The 16,839-nt window shown below is 53.7% G+C and overlaps 2 protein-coding genes across 5 annotated transcripts; one reads left to right on the plus strand and one right to left on the minus strand.

Moving 5' to 3' along the window:
* The first annotated feature begins 392 nt into the window (after positions 1-392).
* HSH2D (hematopoietic SH2 domain containing) lies at positions 393-9,568 on the plus strand. 4 transcript variants are annotated; one of them, XM_011221758.3, is made up of 6 exons: positions 393-542; positions 3,479-3,624; positions 4,835-4,924; positions 5,972-6,137; positions 6,611-6,745; positions 8,904-9,568. In XM_011221758.3, exons 2-6 carry the CDS (start codon positions 3,500-3,502, stop codon positions 9,450-9,452), a joined length of 1,065 nt encoding a protein of 354 aa, XP_011220060.2. In that variant the 5' UTR covers positions 393-542; positions 3,479-3,499; the 3' UTR covers positions 9,453-9,568. The 4 variants fall into 4 exon arrangements, with proteins under 4 accessions (XP_011220060.2, XP_034513861.1, XP_019652567.1 ...); XM_034657970.1 differs by having other exon boundaries at positions 8,813-9,145; XM_019797008.2 differs by lacking the exon at positions 4,835-4,924.
* A 1,195-nt stretch (positions 9,569-10,763) lies between these two features.
* Positions 10,764-16,576, minus strand: CIB3 (calcium and integrin binding family member 3). The gene is made up of 6 exons (XM_002912703.4): positions 16,526-16,576; positions 16,276-16,310; positions 14,500-14,611; positions 13,406-13,553; positions 12,337-12,532; positions 10,764-11,159 (listed from the first exon to the last, which is right to left on the minus strand). The coding sequence occupies exons 1-6, from the start codon at positions 16,574-16,576 to the stop codon at positions 11,138-11,140; spliced, it is 564 nt and encodes a 187-aa protein (XP_002912749.1). The 3' UTR covers positions 10,764-11,137.
* Positions 16,577-16,839: the final 263 nt, after the last annotated feature.

Here is a 16,839-nt window from a genome sequence, read left to right on the forward strand (position 1 = left end):
CTGCCTTAGGCCTTTGCCCGTGCTCTTCCCTCCACCGATAGCCCCCTCTTTTTGCACCCCACGATCAAGTTCACTCCTACCTGCCCCCACGTGCCTCTTCCTCCAGTGGCTTAGCCCTCTCTAGGGGTTCTTGCAACTCCAGACCCTCCTTCCTGACAGGCTGTCTGCTTTGAAGCATTAATCATTTTCTGACTCTTCTTCATTGCTTGCTAGATTATAGATGCCAGGAGGGTGGGGCTTGCACCTCTTGGGGTCCCCCCTCTGTCCCCTGAGGATCTGGCACACAATAGGTGCTCAATAAAGGCTTGTCGTGGGTGAAGCAAGCCTGTCCCTCCCTGCTCAGCAGCGTTGTTGGACCGCGGACAGAGGGCAACCAGGGTTGTCTGGGTCCCGCCCCTGGGGCTCACCTGCTTAAGGAAACAGGAACAGCCTGGGGGCAGCAGCCCCACCCCGCTGACGTGCGGACCCTGAATCGAAACCAAGGCTCCTGCAGGCTCTGAGAACAGCAGTGAGAGAGCCTCGGCAGCGCAGGGGTCTCCCAGGTACGTGCCCGGGTGGCAGTCCCTCAGCCAGCCACACACCCACTTCTGTGCCTGCCCCATGCTGGGTGAGGCCAGGGCTCCAAGAGCCTCGGCTCCATCCCAGATTTCTAGAAGACAGAGCTTGGGAGCCAGGCTGGGCCAGAAGGAGGGACAGGGTGGTAGAGACCAGAAAAGCAGGAGGAATTTTCAGTGGGAGCTGACCATTGAAAACTGGAGCTGGGGCTGGGGGAAGGGCGTTCCTGTCAGGGAAACAGCACGGGCAAAGGTGTGGAGGGAAAGAGAGCTTGGTCAGTTTGGAGTGGAGCAAGGATGTCCTGAGGGCTAGAGTGCGGGGGACAAGGAGATGGGGGAGGCCCCAATGTCAGGGTCAGGAGGCTGAAACCTAGTACAGATTCATTTATCCCTGGATAGTTATTCATCAGCAGACAGCCCTGCACCCTCGTCTGTGCCTGCCCAGCATCAGGTAGTGCTGGGGACCCAGAAAAATCCAAAAGGACCTTGCCCTGGGCCCGGTCTCTGGGAGCCCTTTGTATGGGGTAGACAGGGCCAGACACAGTGCTTTCTGATAGTAAATGCCTGGGGGCACTCACCCAGGCCTGTGAGCTTCCCACAGCCATCTCCCCTTGCCAAACCAATGTGACAACAGGACTGACCCCTGTGGTTCTTATGATTGCAAGCTGCCCATCAGCCATAACCATCTGGAAACTCTGAAGAACAATCTCTTACTTACCAGCCCTGGTGTGCACGCCAGGGGCACACAACCAGGTTGCCGAGAGAGACAAAGCCAGCGCACATGGCCCCGGGGTTCTGCTTTTATTAACGTTGAGGGTGGGGAGCTAGGGTTTTGGGGCTTACTCCTTATTGGTGAATATAAAACATAAGAGCAGGAATTTAAAGCATGGGAAGAGAGAAAAAGAAAGGAAAGAAAAGAAAAGAAAAAAGAAAGAAGGGGGAAAAGTGATCCAGATGGCCAGTTATCTAAATCAACCAGGATGTCTAAAACAGAGGAGCCTCATGGTGGGGGAGTGGGGGCGGGGAGGGGGACGTGCATGGAGAGCATCCTGGCCCTTTATCTAGTGGCGTGGCTGGCAATGTGTTTATTCACGATAGACTTCATTGAGTTAAAGCGGATGACTTGGCAGTCAAAGCTTAAGTCAGGCACTTGCATTAGGAAAAGAAAAAGCCAACTGTCAGGGCTAGCACTACACACAGACACTTGAGCTCCACGAGGCAAGGCTAGGCAAAACTTAGGCAAGAACAGAGGGGAAAATGGGAGATAGAGAAGGGGGCCAAGGCTTTGTCAAGGGGAAGAGACAGGAAAGCTGCCTGGAGGAGAGGATGTTTTTGCTGGGTCTTGAAGGATAAATAGGAGTTCTCCCAGGTAGAAAAAAGAACAACCCTGTATACATTACCCCAGGCTAGGACATTACTGGATTCATGAATATTTATTATCCACACAGAGTGTATAGTTCTGAACCAACTGTACCTTCCCAGGTAAATATCGTCATATCCCCAAACTACAGATGAAACCAAAGGCACAGAGATATTAAGTGACTTACCCAAGGTCACACAGCAGCTACGTGGGGGAGCTGGGGCTGGAACCCAGGCTATCTGTCTCTGATTCCAGGTTCTTGATTGCTTTGTCACCCTGCTTTATTATATATTTCTTTTTTTTTTAAGATTTTATTTATTTATTTGACAGAGAGACAGCCAGCAAGAGAGGGAACACAAGCAGGGGGAGTGGGAGAGGAAGAAGCAGGCTCCCAGTGGAGGAGCCTGATGTGGGGCTCGATCCCAGAATGCCGGGATCATGCCCTGAGCCGAAGGCAGACACTTAACGACTGCGCTACCCAGGCGCCCTATTATATATTTCTTAAGCGATCTCTTTAATTTTACTCGTCCCAGAATGCCTTTGGGCCTCTCCCCAGGGGGTGTGCTCAGCATCTGTCTTCTGGCAGAAGAAAGTCAATATTGACCGGGTTAGTCAATATGTCCCCACCCTCTGGAAACAGCACAGTAACAGTGACCTTCTGCAATATTGAAACATCAGATAGGGCCAGTGTAGGGGGTGGGCCAGGTTAGGGACAGAATTAAGAGTGACCGTGAAGGGTCATGAGCCGACCACCCAGCAGGGCATGACCCTGTTGCTGATTTTGCATTGATTTGAGACTCTTATAAATCAGTACTATTATTTTTCTTCAGCTCCTTGTCATTGGCTCACAAAATCCAGTGTTACCTTGAGCTTAAAACTATCGAAACTCATATGAATTGATGATGCACCTGGCAGGTTACAGGTGCCACTTCAGTGGCCACCAGACATGACCATGTTGGGAGCAAAGGGTGTTACTTGGGGCCACATCTCTCTAGTGTTTCTTCACTTACCATTTTGCCATGTCCACATCCCTCCTGGGACATTGATATTTATTTAAATAAAGTCAGTTCTTAAAAATATATATATTTATTTGAGAGAGAGAGCATGTGCACGAGCAGGAAGGGCAGAGGGACAGGGAGAGAGACTCTCAAGCCGACTCCATGCTGAGCTCGGACCCCAGTGCAGAGCTTGATCTCAGGACCGTGAAATCACAACCTGAGCCAAAACCAAGAGTCGGACGCTTAACCGACTGTGCCACCCAGGCACCCCTCAGTAAAGTCAGTTTTTAAGCTTAAATGCATATACTTATAAAGGGAGCTTTCTAACACTTGCAGTAATGGTATAACAAGAATAAAAGGACAGGGAAAAATTCCTGGGGGATTTTTAGAAGGAGCCAATGAATGAATGCATAGTAGGTGCTCAAGAAACACAAGCCAGTTTCAAGCCCTTCGCTCTGGCCAGCCTGGAGGGCTTATCCGAGGAGGAGGCACAATGAGCTGTAAGAACAGAGCAAAGTACAGGAGGTGGACCAGGCTTGACTCTCTCTCCTCCCTCCATCTGCCAGGTAACCGGTCCCCAGGAAGCCATGACAGAAGCGGGAAGGCTGCCCCCACCATTGCCCCCACGACTGGACTGGTTTGTGCAGACGCAGGTGGCTCAGCTTGCCCAAGAAGGGGTCCCTGCATGGTTCCACGGTGCCATCTCGAGAGAGTAAGGACACACACACACACACCTTCCACCCTGACCTCCACCCTCTTTCCTTGTCTGCCCCCACCCTCGGCAGATTTTCTGTAGAATTCTGGGCTCAGCTTGGCTTGGTGAAAAGAGCTCTGAAGTCCCAGGCAGGAGTGGACTCATTGTGTGCCCAGGGCCAGTTACTTCCCATCCCTGGACCTCAGCTTTCTCTATACAAATAGCCACCAGACCAGCACTGCCAGGGACCCATCTCCCAAGGCCAGGCATCTGCAATCAGTGATGGCAGAATGCAGCCTCTGAATCCTTACCACAGTGTCCCAAACGGCTGCTCTCAATCCTTCAGGGGCATGACCTACATGCACGTTCTGCATCGGACTGAGTTCTGAGGACGTGAACAAACTCACCTCCTTAGTCACTCACTTGGTTCTAAATGAACGAAGAGAAGACTGTCTATGGCCACGGTTAGCATGTAGGGACATTGAGAGAACGTTGTAAAACCCACAGAGAGGGTGAATCAGCCACTGTCTCTGAGTTCTGGGGGGGGGGCGCCCCTAAGAACATAGTGTGAGTCGCACGTTGCAATTTTAAAGTTTTTAGTAGCTGCGTCAAAAGGAGTAAAAAGAAACAGGCGGAATTAATTTTAATCCTCTTCTCTTCAACCCAGTGTATCCGGGATATTATCACTTCAACATGAGTACTAAAATCTCATTCGTGAGACAGTATACGTTCCTTTATTTTGTACTAAGTCTTCAAACTCTGGCATCGTACACCAAAAGCACATCTTGACTCTGACCAGCCACATGTTAAGTGCTCAGTAGCCACACATGGTCAGTGGCTTCTGGAGTAGACAACTCGGGTCCCAAGTCTCCCCATCTTGTCCCGTGGAAGGCCACCTTCCTCTCTGTGAACCCATGATAATAGCAGTAATGATGATAGTGAATACTGGTAATAATTTGGTGAGCAGTACGAGGGTATTTCAGGCATGATGAAGGCAGGAAGGGGCTGAGGGGGAGAGGAGAAGGTCTGTCCTGGGGTCAAGGTCATCAGAGGCCTTTTGCCACTGACGGGAACACCCCCGTGTCTGAACATCTCAAGGTCTGAAACAGCAGCAACAACGAAGGGTTTTAGGTTTGTTCAGTCCTGGGATGACGGGGGCACCAGGAGTCCGGCCAGTACGCCGGGCCGCTGGACCGCAGCCATCTCCCTCCTGTGTGTGTCCTTCCAGGGATGCCAAGAATTTGCTGCAGTTACGGCCACCGGGATCCTTTCTCATTAGAGTGAGTCACAGCCACGTGGGCTACACACTGTCCTACAAGTAAGGCCCGGGCTAGGGGCCAGGGAAGGGGCAGGAAGGCTCCAGGGCTTCCTGGGAAGGGGCAAGGGGTGCTTCATACCACAACTGCTCAGAAAGCAACTGGTGTAAAATTCTGGCCAGATCTGGCTGCAGTGAGCCGCTTCAGGTCCAGCTGTAACCAGCAGATGGGGGCTTGGTGATAACAGCCTGTGTGTCTGAGAACAGGGGCTACTGGGAGCCCAAGAGTGGCTACTGCCCTCCCCTAACCACCCCTCCCCCTTCAACCATCTCCTTGGCAACTCTCTGACTCCACCCGGAGAGACGTGTTAGGGAAACTCGGGGCAGTCCAGCTCCTTAAGGCCTCAAAACCTGGTTGGGCATCTCACAGCATTCAGCAACACAAACTAATTTTCAAAAGGATTCCAGGCCAAAGAAATAAAAAAAAAAATCTGATGGCTCCACTGCAGTTACCCACCGTGGGAAAAGCTTAGGCCCTGAGTCACGCAGGCAAAGGCTTGGCTCTGCCACTTACATGCTGTGTGACCATGCACAAGTTACTCAACCTATCTGTGCCTCCCCCAAAATCCTCATCTCTAATAGAGAAATGCTAAAATTAATTCAGACTCTTGTTGTGAAAATTAAATAAGATATCCTAAGCACATACTAGGCCGTTACTAAATGCATCCATTCATGCACAGAGTGTTTATTGAGGACCTGCTGTGTGCTAGGCGCACAGACTTAGCCTGGGGCCTGACTCAAGTTTTACACTCTCATCACTTCTATTGATCGTTTGGCCCTAGCTAGGTACGAGCTAAGCTTTGATCTGCACTAGCTTATTTCGTTTTCATGAGAATCCCGAGGTCAGCCTTAGTAACCCCACGTTATCAATGGGGAAACTGAGGCACAGTGTCGTTAGTCGCCCACCAAGTGTCACATGGCTAAAAAGTGCAGAAGGCTATTGGAATCTGAACAGTGGGGCTGCAGCCTTGATGCCGCCGGCTCGAGGGCAGGGGGATGGGGCCGAACTGAGGAGGAATAGGATTTCCTAGCCCTGCAGTGTCGCCACAGGGCGCAAAGCTGCTGCCGCCACTTCATGGTGAAGCTTTTGGATGATGGGAGCTTCGTGATCCCGGGGGAGGAGAAGGCCCATGCCTCGCTGGACGCCCTGGTCACCTTCCACCAGCAGCAGCCTGTGCGGCCACACGGGGACCTGCTGACTCAGCCCTGTGGGCAGGTGAGCGTGGGGACCCCAGTGAGCCACAGCATCCTCACGGGGGCCAAGCCCCCAGACTCATTTTGTTCCCACGCTCCCCATTCAGCCTGTTGTGATTCTGTCACTGTTGTGGTCCCTGCCCTCCCCCGGCCCCACCCCTCCTGGTCCTCCTTCCCTGCCTTACCCCAGCCCCCCAGGCTAATTTTTTACAAGGGTTCATTTGTGGGGGATCAACCTTGGCTGATCTATAGGAATAGAGTATCTCCTTATAAGGCTCGTGGCAGCTGGGGGGGCGGGGAGGAGGGGAGAGACACCCCCCCCGGGGAGGGAGGGAGGGGGGTCCTAGCCCTCAGAAGCTACTATGGGAGGGGCATGTTTCCATACAAGGTTTGTGGGCAAGGCAGCTCCCTGAACCCCACCTGCTAGGGCTCGTCTGGGACCTTGGGGTCCTCCTCCTCCTCGGGGCTGAGATGTAGGTTCCCTCCGCCCCACAGAAGGATCCAGCGAACTCAGATTATGAGGATCTCTTCCTTTACTCCAGTGCATTGACTGAGGAAGTCGCCAGCCCCGCCTACATCCCCAAGGAACATCAGAATCCTTCCTACTATCCCAGGGCGGCCCCCCAGGAGGTACGTGAGGGAAAGCTGGCACCTCCAGTACGGGGTGGGGGAGCAGAGGTGGCCAACAGCTGCCAGAGGAGACTCTCTAGAGTGAAAATCAGATCCTATAGCTCCAAGTATAAAACCTTCCCATGATTTTTGAAGATACTACGATTAAAATCCCAACCGTGACCTCAGCTACTCCTTGTGCTCAGCACCAGTCCAGCTCCAGCCCCTCTGCTATCCTTGCCCTTGTTCAGCTACATCAAGCTAACCTCAGGACCTTTGCATGTGCTGGTCCCACCTCAAGAACTTTGCACGTGTTGATGCCACCCACCTCAGGGCCTTTGCACATGCTGTGTGTGCTGTGTCCCCAGATTTCCTATGCCTGGCTTCTTTCTTTAATTCTTCAAGTGTCTCCCTCCCCAGACTCCAGACTGAAAGTGTCCCCTCTGCATTCTCCATCACCTCATCCTGTTTATTCACTGCAGAGCACTCCTCACAATTTAAAGAGTCTTTTTGTGGGTTAAAAGTTTATTTGTGGGTTTTCATGTTTCCTGTCTGCCTCCCCTATCAGACTGTGAGCTCTGGGAGACCTGGGAATCTGTCTGGCTTGTTCACCCTATCTTGTTCTTCTGTCTGCCTCTCCTCCCCTCAGAGAAGACCTGGCACAGAGCAAGTGCTCAACTAATGAATCTGTGAAGTAGATGAATGAATAAATTAATGAATCCCACCTTCTCAGGGCTGATTAGACCCTCAGGAATCTCTAGGCTAAGTGTCCTTCATGCCCCCCACATGGCAGGAACGTTCTGACAATAGTGGAAATGAAACAGGGTGGTAGGATGAACATCAGTGGGTGTGGGGCTAAGGGGTGAAGGGAACAGTCGGGGAAGACCTCCTGGAGGAGGTGGCATAGACCCGGGACACGTAGGATAAGGAGGGGTCAGCCACATGCAGAGATGCAGGGAGGGCGTTTCAGGCAGAGAAAAGAGCACATGCAAAGGCCCTGAGGCTCAGTGTATTTCGAAAACAAAAGAACAACCAAAGCCAATGTGTGGATGGAGTGGGGTGAGTGGAAGGGAGGACACCGGGAGGTAAGGGGCCAGGATCAGCAGGAGCCAATCATGCGGGGCCTCGGGGCTGGGGGCGAGCTGGCATTCTATTCCAGGTTTGCAGGGGGAGTTGCCATGAGAGAGCCTGTGGCTGCCAGCTGCAGAAGGGGCTGCCTGGCAGCAGTGGTGGAGGTGGCAGGACTGTCCCAGTGGGAGGGACCAGAAAAGGATCTCTGGGTGTGGAGCAAGATGAAGCTATTTGGGACATTTTAGAAGGGAGCCTGCTGATGGCTTGGAGGTGGAGGGTGAGGGGAAGCGAGATGTTGTGTTTTGAGTCCCTGGGAGGGGATCCCAGGATGTGCCCCTGGGGGAGCAGAGAAGTGGGATGGGAGAGGGCAGCCCATGGAGGGTGTGTTAGGGAGCAAGCTCCCCTATGGGCAGCCAGGGCTTGGTCTCCCTCAGGGAGGCTGGGTCTCTACATGGGACATGCGCTTTAGTTATCCCACCTTAGGGGTGAGGAGTTGGGCTATCGATCCTCCATCTTCCATTAGCCCTTGGTCAAGTGCCATTCCTGGGAGATTTTAATTCTCTGGCACTTCTGGCCTGCCATGGGGCCAAAGAAGGACCCCAGGCAGAGTCCCCACTGCTGGCATGTGGGAATGGAGCTGGGGGCACTGAATGCTCAGGGCAAAGGGATACGGATGGGGCATTGTCAGCATCTGCCACAATTGTCACCTGAACAACCAAGTAGATTGGGGCCCGAGGGGCATCTGGCCTGCTTCTGTATGGCCCACGAGCTAAGCATGGCTTTTATGTTTTTGAGCGGTTGAAAAAAATAAAAGTAGTATTTCATGACAAATTTCCACGTCCATAAAGTTTTATTGGAATGCAGGCACACCCACTCGCTGATGTATGATCTCTGTTGCCCTTTATGAAAAGAGTTTGCCAATCCCTGGGGGAGATAGTGAAGCCGTTTATGGGGATGGGAATGACGGGGCATGGGATTGAGTATGGGGGCTCACCTGGGGTCCTTCTCACCCCCCAGATGTCTGAGTGGGACCTATGTCCCAACGTCCAGGGCATTCAGAGTCTTGGTGGGCAGGATGGCCCCAGGTCTCACCCGCTCTTGGTTTCAGACCTCAGCGAGCCCGAAGGGAAGGAAGCCACAAGGAGAGATGGACAGAGCTTCCACGGAGGAAGCCACTTCCTCCTGGCCCCCAAAAGCTCCTCTTGAGAAGGCCTGCCGGAAACTCTGGAGGAACCTCAAGGCACTCCCCCAGACGGGCAAGAGGGTCCAGCAGCAGCTGACATCCCACCTGACATCTACAAACTTGTCATCGCTCTGGAATGCTGGGCCACCAGTAGTGACACACGGCCCGGGGGCCAGGCCAGGTGACACACACTGGGAAGATAATGTCGACACAGGCCGCTCTGTGGCCACGTCCCTTGCAAGCCCCTCGCAGCCCCAGGATCTGAGAGACAGAACTGACCCCTCCAGGAGGGTCTCAAGATTGGCCAGCTGGAGCGAGGCGACCCCTAGGGTCAAGGATTGGCCCCAGGCGGTAGTGAGGGCCCTATCCTCAAAAGTGTCCAAACCAGAGACAAAGGATTTGGCAGAACCCCAGAAGGACTGGCTCCCCGAGGAGTACCGCCCGCCGCCACCCTTTGCCCCTGGGTACTGCTAGAGAAGAGCTTTGCCCTGGCTCTGGGGGCTCTCACACTGGACACCTCGTGGTCTACCCACTGGACCTCAGGAACCTGAGGAACGTAATAAAAGACATTGCTTGGGTCTGGTCCTGCAGTTGCCAATGGGGTGACTTGGTTGTTTGAATAATAATAATTATGAGTGACAGCAAGGGTCTAGGGCACCTACTGTGTGCCAGGCCCCATGCCAAAGCCTCCAAGTTCATTATTTCTGTTACGCCTCTGAGCAGGCCCAGCAGGTAGGCTCATGCTGCATACTTTAAAGAAGAGACTAAGGGTCAGAGAGGAGGAAAGGCATGGCCAAGGTCACCCAGCTACAGGGGGTCAGTGCGAGAATTTGAAACCCAGTCAGTTGGAGCCCTTTCCCCACATCCTCTGCACCTGGCTCAATGCTAAGTACATCCTCGCCTATAAACAGCTGTTCACACCTTCCTCCTGGGGTTCTCGTGCAGATGAAGGAGGTCAGAGTTGGAGAGGGTTTGGCACACAGTACACACTCCCAACACCAATGTCAGCTTTAGAAGAAGCACATGAGCCCCTTTCCTTTAAAGAAGGAGACAGACAGCCCAGGATCATGGTTAGCAGTGGGCCCTGGAGGAAATCCCAGGTCACAGGGCTGTGTGACCTCAGGCAAGTCACTAGACATCTCTGGGCTTGTTTCCTCACCTGGAAAATGGGGAGAAGAGCAGTCCCTCTTTCTCAGGATGAACCAACAGGATGCACATAAAACCTAAGGCTTTGGCTCACAGTAGGTGCTTAATAGGTGGAGGTTAGGGTGGGAGTGGCGCCCTAGAAGTGACACACAGTGGAGGTGTCTGGGAAGGTGCCTGGGGGCTAGTCGCGATTGCAGGAATGACCACACCCTGGACTGACTGGGGCTATAGATGCGCCCCAGGACGACCGCAGGTGGAGTGGGTGTGGGGCTTCTCAAATCCAAAGGTGTCGATGTCTGGGATCTGGAGAGAGGTGGGCCTGGGTTCAGGGCAGCCTTTGCAGATGACTTGAAGTGTGGGCTTGGGAAAAGCACTCTGTTCCCTCTGAACGAAGTGTGATTGCTTCTCAGTCGACCCTGCTGGGATGCCATAGGCAGCTAATGCAATGGCTGAGAGACAGGTGCTTCGTAAACTGTAAATTACGGTGCCAGCCTCAGCGAATGATAGTGCTGCCACCTCCGTCAGAGGCCTCCTGTGGCTGTTCTAATGAGTGAGCAAGGAGCTAAAGCTTTGGTCTCCTTGAGGAGCTCCAGGATTGGGGGGAAAGAGGGAGCTTGAGAGGTTGGGGGTAGGGTTCAGCCTTGGGAGGCCCGGGGGTGTGATCACAGGGGCCTGATTTCCGCATCTGGTCTCTGCCCACCAAAACTCACAGCCACAAGGCACTTCCAGCCCTCATGGTGGACAGAGATCTCGAAGTCAGCGACTTCCATGTACAGATGGGGAGATCACGGCTCACAGAGGGCGCAGCCACACCCAGGGTCACACAGTGAGGGCAGAGATGAGATCCCAGGCTTCCTCTCTCTCATCCGGCAGGTTTAAGGTGAAACACGTGTCCTCCAAGCAGATGTGACTCAGTGATGTGTTTATTCCCAGAACACAGGGAGACCGGATTCCACAGCGGAGTGAGGGGTCACCCCGTCCTCCTCTGACCCGGCTTCTCCTCCGTGGGGCACTCAGATGCGAATGTGGAAGGTGCTGTGTGCAGAGAGAAATGGAGTCAGTCATCAGGCAGAGAGGGTGGCCCTCCTTCGTTCCCCCCAGCCGAACTCTCCCGCAAGGAATCCCTGAGACAGGCAAGGAACCATAGGGGGAGATGGATCCCCTCAAGAACCCCAGACCGTGCCCCCCCCGACTCCCACAGGGGTGGAAAGCACACCTCTCTGGATTGGAGTTGACATTCCAGCTCTGCCCCAGACTTGCCGTGGGACTCTAAGTGAGTGGCTACCCCTTCCTGGGCTTCAGTTTACTCCTCCGTAAAATGGGGATAATAGCCATCCCTCCTGCATGGGGCTGATATGAGGGCTAAGGGGGGAAATGCGCAGAGGGCTGACGCACAGAGGTGCTGTCCTCAGTAGGGTTCATTCAGTTGTCATTATTTGTGTCTCTGTCTGCTAGGAGACCAGCCGTGCTTCTCCAGGTAGAGGAGAGGGGCCCTCTGTGCATGTCAGGACGCCACCCATAATAATAGCCACGACAGCAAACCCAGCACACAGATCCTGAGCACCTACTTTGTGCCAGGCACTGCTCTAAAGTTTTTCCATGTGCTAACTCAGGGGTCAGCCCACTTTTCCGTGAAAAGCCAACCAAATAGTTGATATTTCCAACCTTGGGCAAGGACTCAGCAGGCGTGGCCAATACATACACAAGCAGGCCTGGCTATGTGCCAATAAAACCATTGATGGACACGGAAATTTGAATTTCATAACCATTTCATGTGTCATGGAGTATTATTAGTCTTTAATCTTTCCCCACCATTTAAGAAATGTAAATACCATTCTTAGCTCACAGGAGGTACAAAAACAGGTGGCTGGCCACCCCATGTATTAATTTGCTATCGGCCCTACTGTGGGGGCTCTGCTTCTCCCCAGGACTGCCAAGTACAGTTGTACACTCTGTTCATTGCAAAATGTTTGGACAAGAGAGGGCTGAAGAGCAGTCACGTTCCATTCACCCAAAGAGCTGCATTCACCCAAGGGCTCCCCAGTTATCCCCATCTTAAAGATGCAGGGACTGAAGCCAGGGAGGCTGGGAAAATTCTCTAAGGTCACGAATGAATGGAGGAAATTTCACAAATGGAGTCTGCGAACTAGTTCCATAGCAGCCCCTCTCGGACGAGGACATGGATTGTGCAAAGTGGCGAGGAGTGGCACACCTGAGGAAGTCGGGTGCCCGCAGGATCATGTTCTGGAAGTCTTCCAGGGAGAGCCGCCCATCATGGTCACCATCGGCCTCATCTAGCACCTTCTCGCACACCAGGCTCACCTCCTCAGCGCTCAGCTCCCCCCGCGTCAGCTTGGTCACTGTCTGCTCCAGGTCCCACGCACAGATGTAGCCGTCATTGTTAAAGTCTGAGCGGTGGCATGGAGGGGATGTGGGGTAGGGGCACAGCTGGGGGCAGGCAGGCTGGGCCTCTTGCCCCCATGTTACAGAGGAGGAAACTGAGGCACTGGAGAGAACCCAAGACCCTGGGGTAAGAGCTGGGTCCTGCTTCGGAATTGAGCAGAGTCCCACTGGGAGCTTACTCATTCACTTGACAAGTATTTATTGAGCACCTACTATGTGCCAGTCACATGTGACTGTTTTTCATCTACTCAACAAGGATTTAGGGAGTGCCTACTATGTTCTAGGCACTGTGATAAGGTTTCGTTCATTTGACAAGTTTTTAGTGAGCACCTACTGTGTGCTAGGCGCTGTGATAAACTTTCATTCATTCATTCAGTCAACAAGTATTTATTGAGCACCTCCTTTTTTGCCAAGCATGGGAGAGAGATGGGGAAGAAAACAGATACTGTTGCTGCCCTTGGGTCTCATCAGAGATAAATCAGTAAGAAATGAGCAAGTTCTGAACAGAAATTGAGCAGCACTGCTCCGAGATGGGAGAGAACTAGGATGTGGGGTGGAGAGTGATTGAAGGTAGAAGATGCTTTCGACCTAGACTTCAAGGGGAGCAGGAGTCACGGGAACAGTATTCCAGGCGGAGGAACAGCAGACACAAAGGCCTGGAGGAGGAAGAGTTTGGCGTGCCGGAGGAAGAGGGAGGCCAGTGTGGCTGGAAAGGAGTAAGTACTGGGATGAGGTCAGCAAGTACCAAGGTGGGGTGCAGGACAGGGTCAAGCAGGGCCTCAAAGCCCCCGGGGAGACATCTGTGACGGCAGGGCAGCCCCTGGCCCCAGGCCTGGTTTCGTTCCCTCTCTCATCCCACCCCCGAGCCCTGCACGCACCATAAATTTTAAAAGCATAGTAGGCTTTGAGATCGCGGGGAGCCATTTCGCTCATCACGGAAAACATGTCCAGGAAGTTGTCCAAGGTCATGTGCCCATCCCCGTCCTCAGAGAACACCTGGGCAATCCTCTGGCGGAACGGGTTGTCCTGGGGACAGGAAGCAGGGAGGCCACCCCTGACCGGGAACTCAGGGCTCCATATGGAATCGCTCTCAGCACCCACCTTCCTGAAACCTCCAAGTACCCCCACCTTAAAATTTCCTCCCACCCAGGATCGCCAGGACAGGACTTCAGGCAACTCTTCTCTCTGCCCCCGTGGTCTGGGCGGCCTTCACCCCACTTCGGGCTCCAGATGCACCCACGTGACCTGGCTGAGGCCAATCAGAGATGCTATGATCGGCAACCATGATTGGCTCTGGGGTAGGCAGGGTGACTCAAACTGGCCAATCAGGGGCTGCCCTGAAAGACGTCGCTGGAGGGAACTGCTCTCTGCTGGTTGCAGAGCTGGCAGGAGGAATTTGGGACCGCTAGGGCTTCTCTTCACTACCTCAAGCGGACAGGCTGCCTGAGACTGAAGCCCCTTTCCTGGAGGAGCTGAGAGATGGAGGGAGACTCTGACCACATCCACAGAAACCCTGGTTCCAGCTGTACCTGGCGCTAGCTCTGCCCCTGGAGTTTTTCCTCCTGTGTTCCAATACATTTTGTCCCTCTCCAATGAAGTTTCTGTCCCTTATAATAAAATGATCTTTCCTCACTCACCTCACAAGTCCCCTTAGGCAACACAAACTATGTGACAAACATCCAGCCGAGAACTTGCTTTTTTAGTGGCTCCTGCTGTGAAAAGCAGAACTCACATTCCCTGAGTACTTGCCATGCAGTAGGCCCTGTGCCAAGCCCTTTACCTCCATTACCCCATCCCGTCATTCCAACAACCCCGAGTTTGAATCCTGTCTCTGTCACATCCTAGCTGTGTGACCATGACTAAGTGTCTTAACCTCTCTGAACCTGACTTCTTTCATCTGTAAAATGCATCCACTTCATAGGAATGCAGCTGGGGACCTCCCTACTATTTTCCCCTGCTGCCCCATGTATACCTTCAGCTCGGGCATGCTGCCGATGAGCTCGTAGGGCACCTTCACATCAGGACAGCTGGTATAGTCGAGGGGGACAAGCTGGGGAGCCAAGTCCTGGTAGCGATAGAAGAGCCTGGTGTGGGGAGGGAAATACCGGCAAGGGCTGGGAGATGGGATGGGGAGAACTTGTCCCCTTTCTCTCATTCTTGCAGCTGCTCCTACACACGGAAGGATCGTGGGTCCCCAAGAGTCATCAGCTCTGGGCTCAGTCCTCAAGCATATAGAGCCAAACACAGGCACGTCTACCCGCTGGGGACTGGGCCAAAGTGGTAAGAGGGCCCCAGAGCTAGGGGAGACTCAAGTAGGAACACTGGTACTGGGCTTTGAAGAAGGAGTAAGGAGCTGACCAGGCAGGTGGGGACAGTGAAAGAGTGTGCTTAAGGTGAGATCATGTCACATCAAACATTCAGAGAATCTGAGTGAATCTATGAATCTCTGGATATCATCCCATTGTTGACCTCTGACCCCAAAGACCCCCCATTCTCACATTTTCCTTCTCTTGCCCCATAATAAGAGCATTCCCTAAATTGGGCGGGGCAGAGACAAAAGGCCAATATTCAGGATTTTTTAAATGCATGCAAGGCAGTTTGCAAAACTCCAAATTCCACCGACACTACCTAAATGGTGAGGCCACCTCTCCACTCCAATGCCCTCACCCGCTGACACCCTATCTTCACTGGGGGCATGAGAAGCAGCAGCGTTGTAGAGAGCATCCTTGGTGAGTCAGAGGTCCCCAAGCAGCTAGGGGCTGTTTCTGAAGGAGACGGGAGCCCCTGGGTCGTATGATGGCTAGGAACTCAAGGAGGGGGTATCTGGAATTTCAGTCCTGACCACACAGGTCCCTGTTCAGGCCTCCTCAGGGAACAGCCTGGGTTTGGGCTTCTGTGTGGCCTTGAGCACGTCCCTCTTCCCCTCTGAGCTTCCGTTACTCTGCTAACAAACGAGAGGCTCAGGGTGAACGAAATGTCAGCCCTCAAACTCCTTGGAGCTCTGCCCATCTGCAGAGCTGGGGTCAGCCTCCCCTATCCAAGCCTCAGTTTCCCCATCAGTAATCTGATCGTGATGGCCAGGGTGACCCTACGAGCTGTCCTCACCCAGACAATGGGGCTCACTGGTGAAAGGTGTGCCCATCAATAATGGATATCCCGTGCCCACACAATTGGGGCCTTGGCCCCTATCACTCTGTATCTGAACCCCGGCCAGCTTGGGTTTCACAGCTCCAAGTTCATGGGTCGGGGCCTCTGGACAATGGCTCCACGGGCTGAGGAGCAACGTGGGATACCCATCTATGCCTCTCTCAATCATGCCAGCGACCTGCAGCGGCCTCAGCCTGCCTTCCCGCACCCTTACCTTGATGCCACCCCCGCAACCCAGGGCTGACTCTAGCCTCTGCCCCCAGGTGCCCAGCCTCCAGTCCCAGCCTCTTCACACTGGCTTCAGGGGGATCTTTCTAACATGCTGATCTGTCCCTCCCCCCACCCCTGCTCACATCCTCTCCATGGCTCCGCACAACCCTTGGGAGAAAGCCCAAGCTAATCAACCTAGAGACTGTGACAATATGACAAGATGTGGCTTCTCAGCGTCCCCGTCTCTGCCTCCATCCACTGACCATGCCCGTAATCCTTCCCTTTGTGTTTTAACCACCGTGAGGCACCTAGACCTGTCCCATGGCGAATACCCTCCAGCAACGGATAGAAAGTTGTTCCCAGGTCTCCCCCCCTTTCTCCCCAGACTAACCTCATGATTTCCTTTCTTGTGAAGAAGGTGCAGTCCTGCGGAGAGAGAGGTTGGCTTGGCCCAGAGCCTGCCTCAGGGGCCTCCTTCCTCTCCCTCCCACTGCACGCCCATCCCTGCCTGATGCTGCACACAGAGCTGCACCAGGAACCCTTGCTGACTGCACACCCGGGACAAATGATGCTGCCCCCACTTCCCAGGCCGGGAAACCAAGGCTGCCGAACCTCCTGTGGGCCCAGCCCATCACCCCTACCTGATATGCTTCCAGCTGCTCATGAGTGAAGACTGTCTGCTTGTTGCCCATGGTGAAGACCACTGCCAGGACTCTGGAACTAGCTCCCAAAGCCCCAAGTCTCCTCAGGACCACACAGGTTGTCAGGCTGCTGCACACCAGCGTCTGGGCAAATCTCCCTGCCCTGGCTGTCACCTGCCCACCCGCCCTATCACCCCCAGCCTGGTGAGATCAAGTTACAGCCAAGCTCTCTGGGCAACAGCCTGAGTATGTCCATGGCCACCAGAACAAGAAGGACTGTAGGAAGTCATGGAACAGCAGACCACATCTGCCAC

The sequence above is a fragment of the Ailuropoda melanoleuca genome, chromosome 4, assembly GCF_002007445.2.
Source record: "Ailuropoda melanoleuca isolate Jingjing chromosome 4, ASM200744v2, whole genome shotgun sequence".
NCBI lineage: Eukaryota > Metazoa > Chordata > Mammalia > Carnivora > Ursidae > Ailuropoda > Ailuropoda melanoleuca.

Coding starts and splice junctions, on each gene's coding strand:
- HSH2D (XM_011221758.3), top strand. CDS start 3,500: ATGACAGAAGCGGGAAGGCTGCCCCCACCATTGCCCCCACGACTGGAC. Junction 3,625..4,834: donor CACGGTGCCATCTCGAGAGA/GTAAGGACACAC, acceptor GTGTCCTTCCAG/GGATGCCAAGAATTTGCTGC. Junction 6,746..8,903: donor CCAGGGCGGCCCCCCAGGAG/GTACGTGAGGGA, acceptor TCTTGGTTTCAG/ACCTCAGCGAGCCCGAAGGG.
- CIB3 (XM_002912703.4), bottom strand. CDS start 16,576: ATGGGCAACAAGCAGACAGTCTTCACTCATGAGCAGCTGGAAGCATAT. Junction 16,311..16,525: donor AGCAGCTGGAAGCATATCAG/GTAGGGGTGATG, acceptor CTCTCTCCGCAG/GACTGCACCTTCTTCACAAG. Junction 13,554..14,499: donor GCAGCATGCCCGAGCTGAAG/GTATACATGGGG, acceptor TCCTGTCCCCAG/GACAACCCGTTCCGCCAGAG.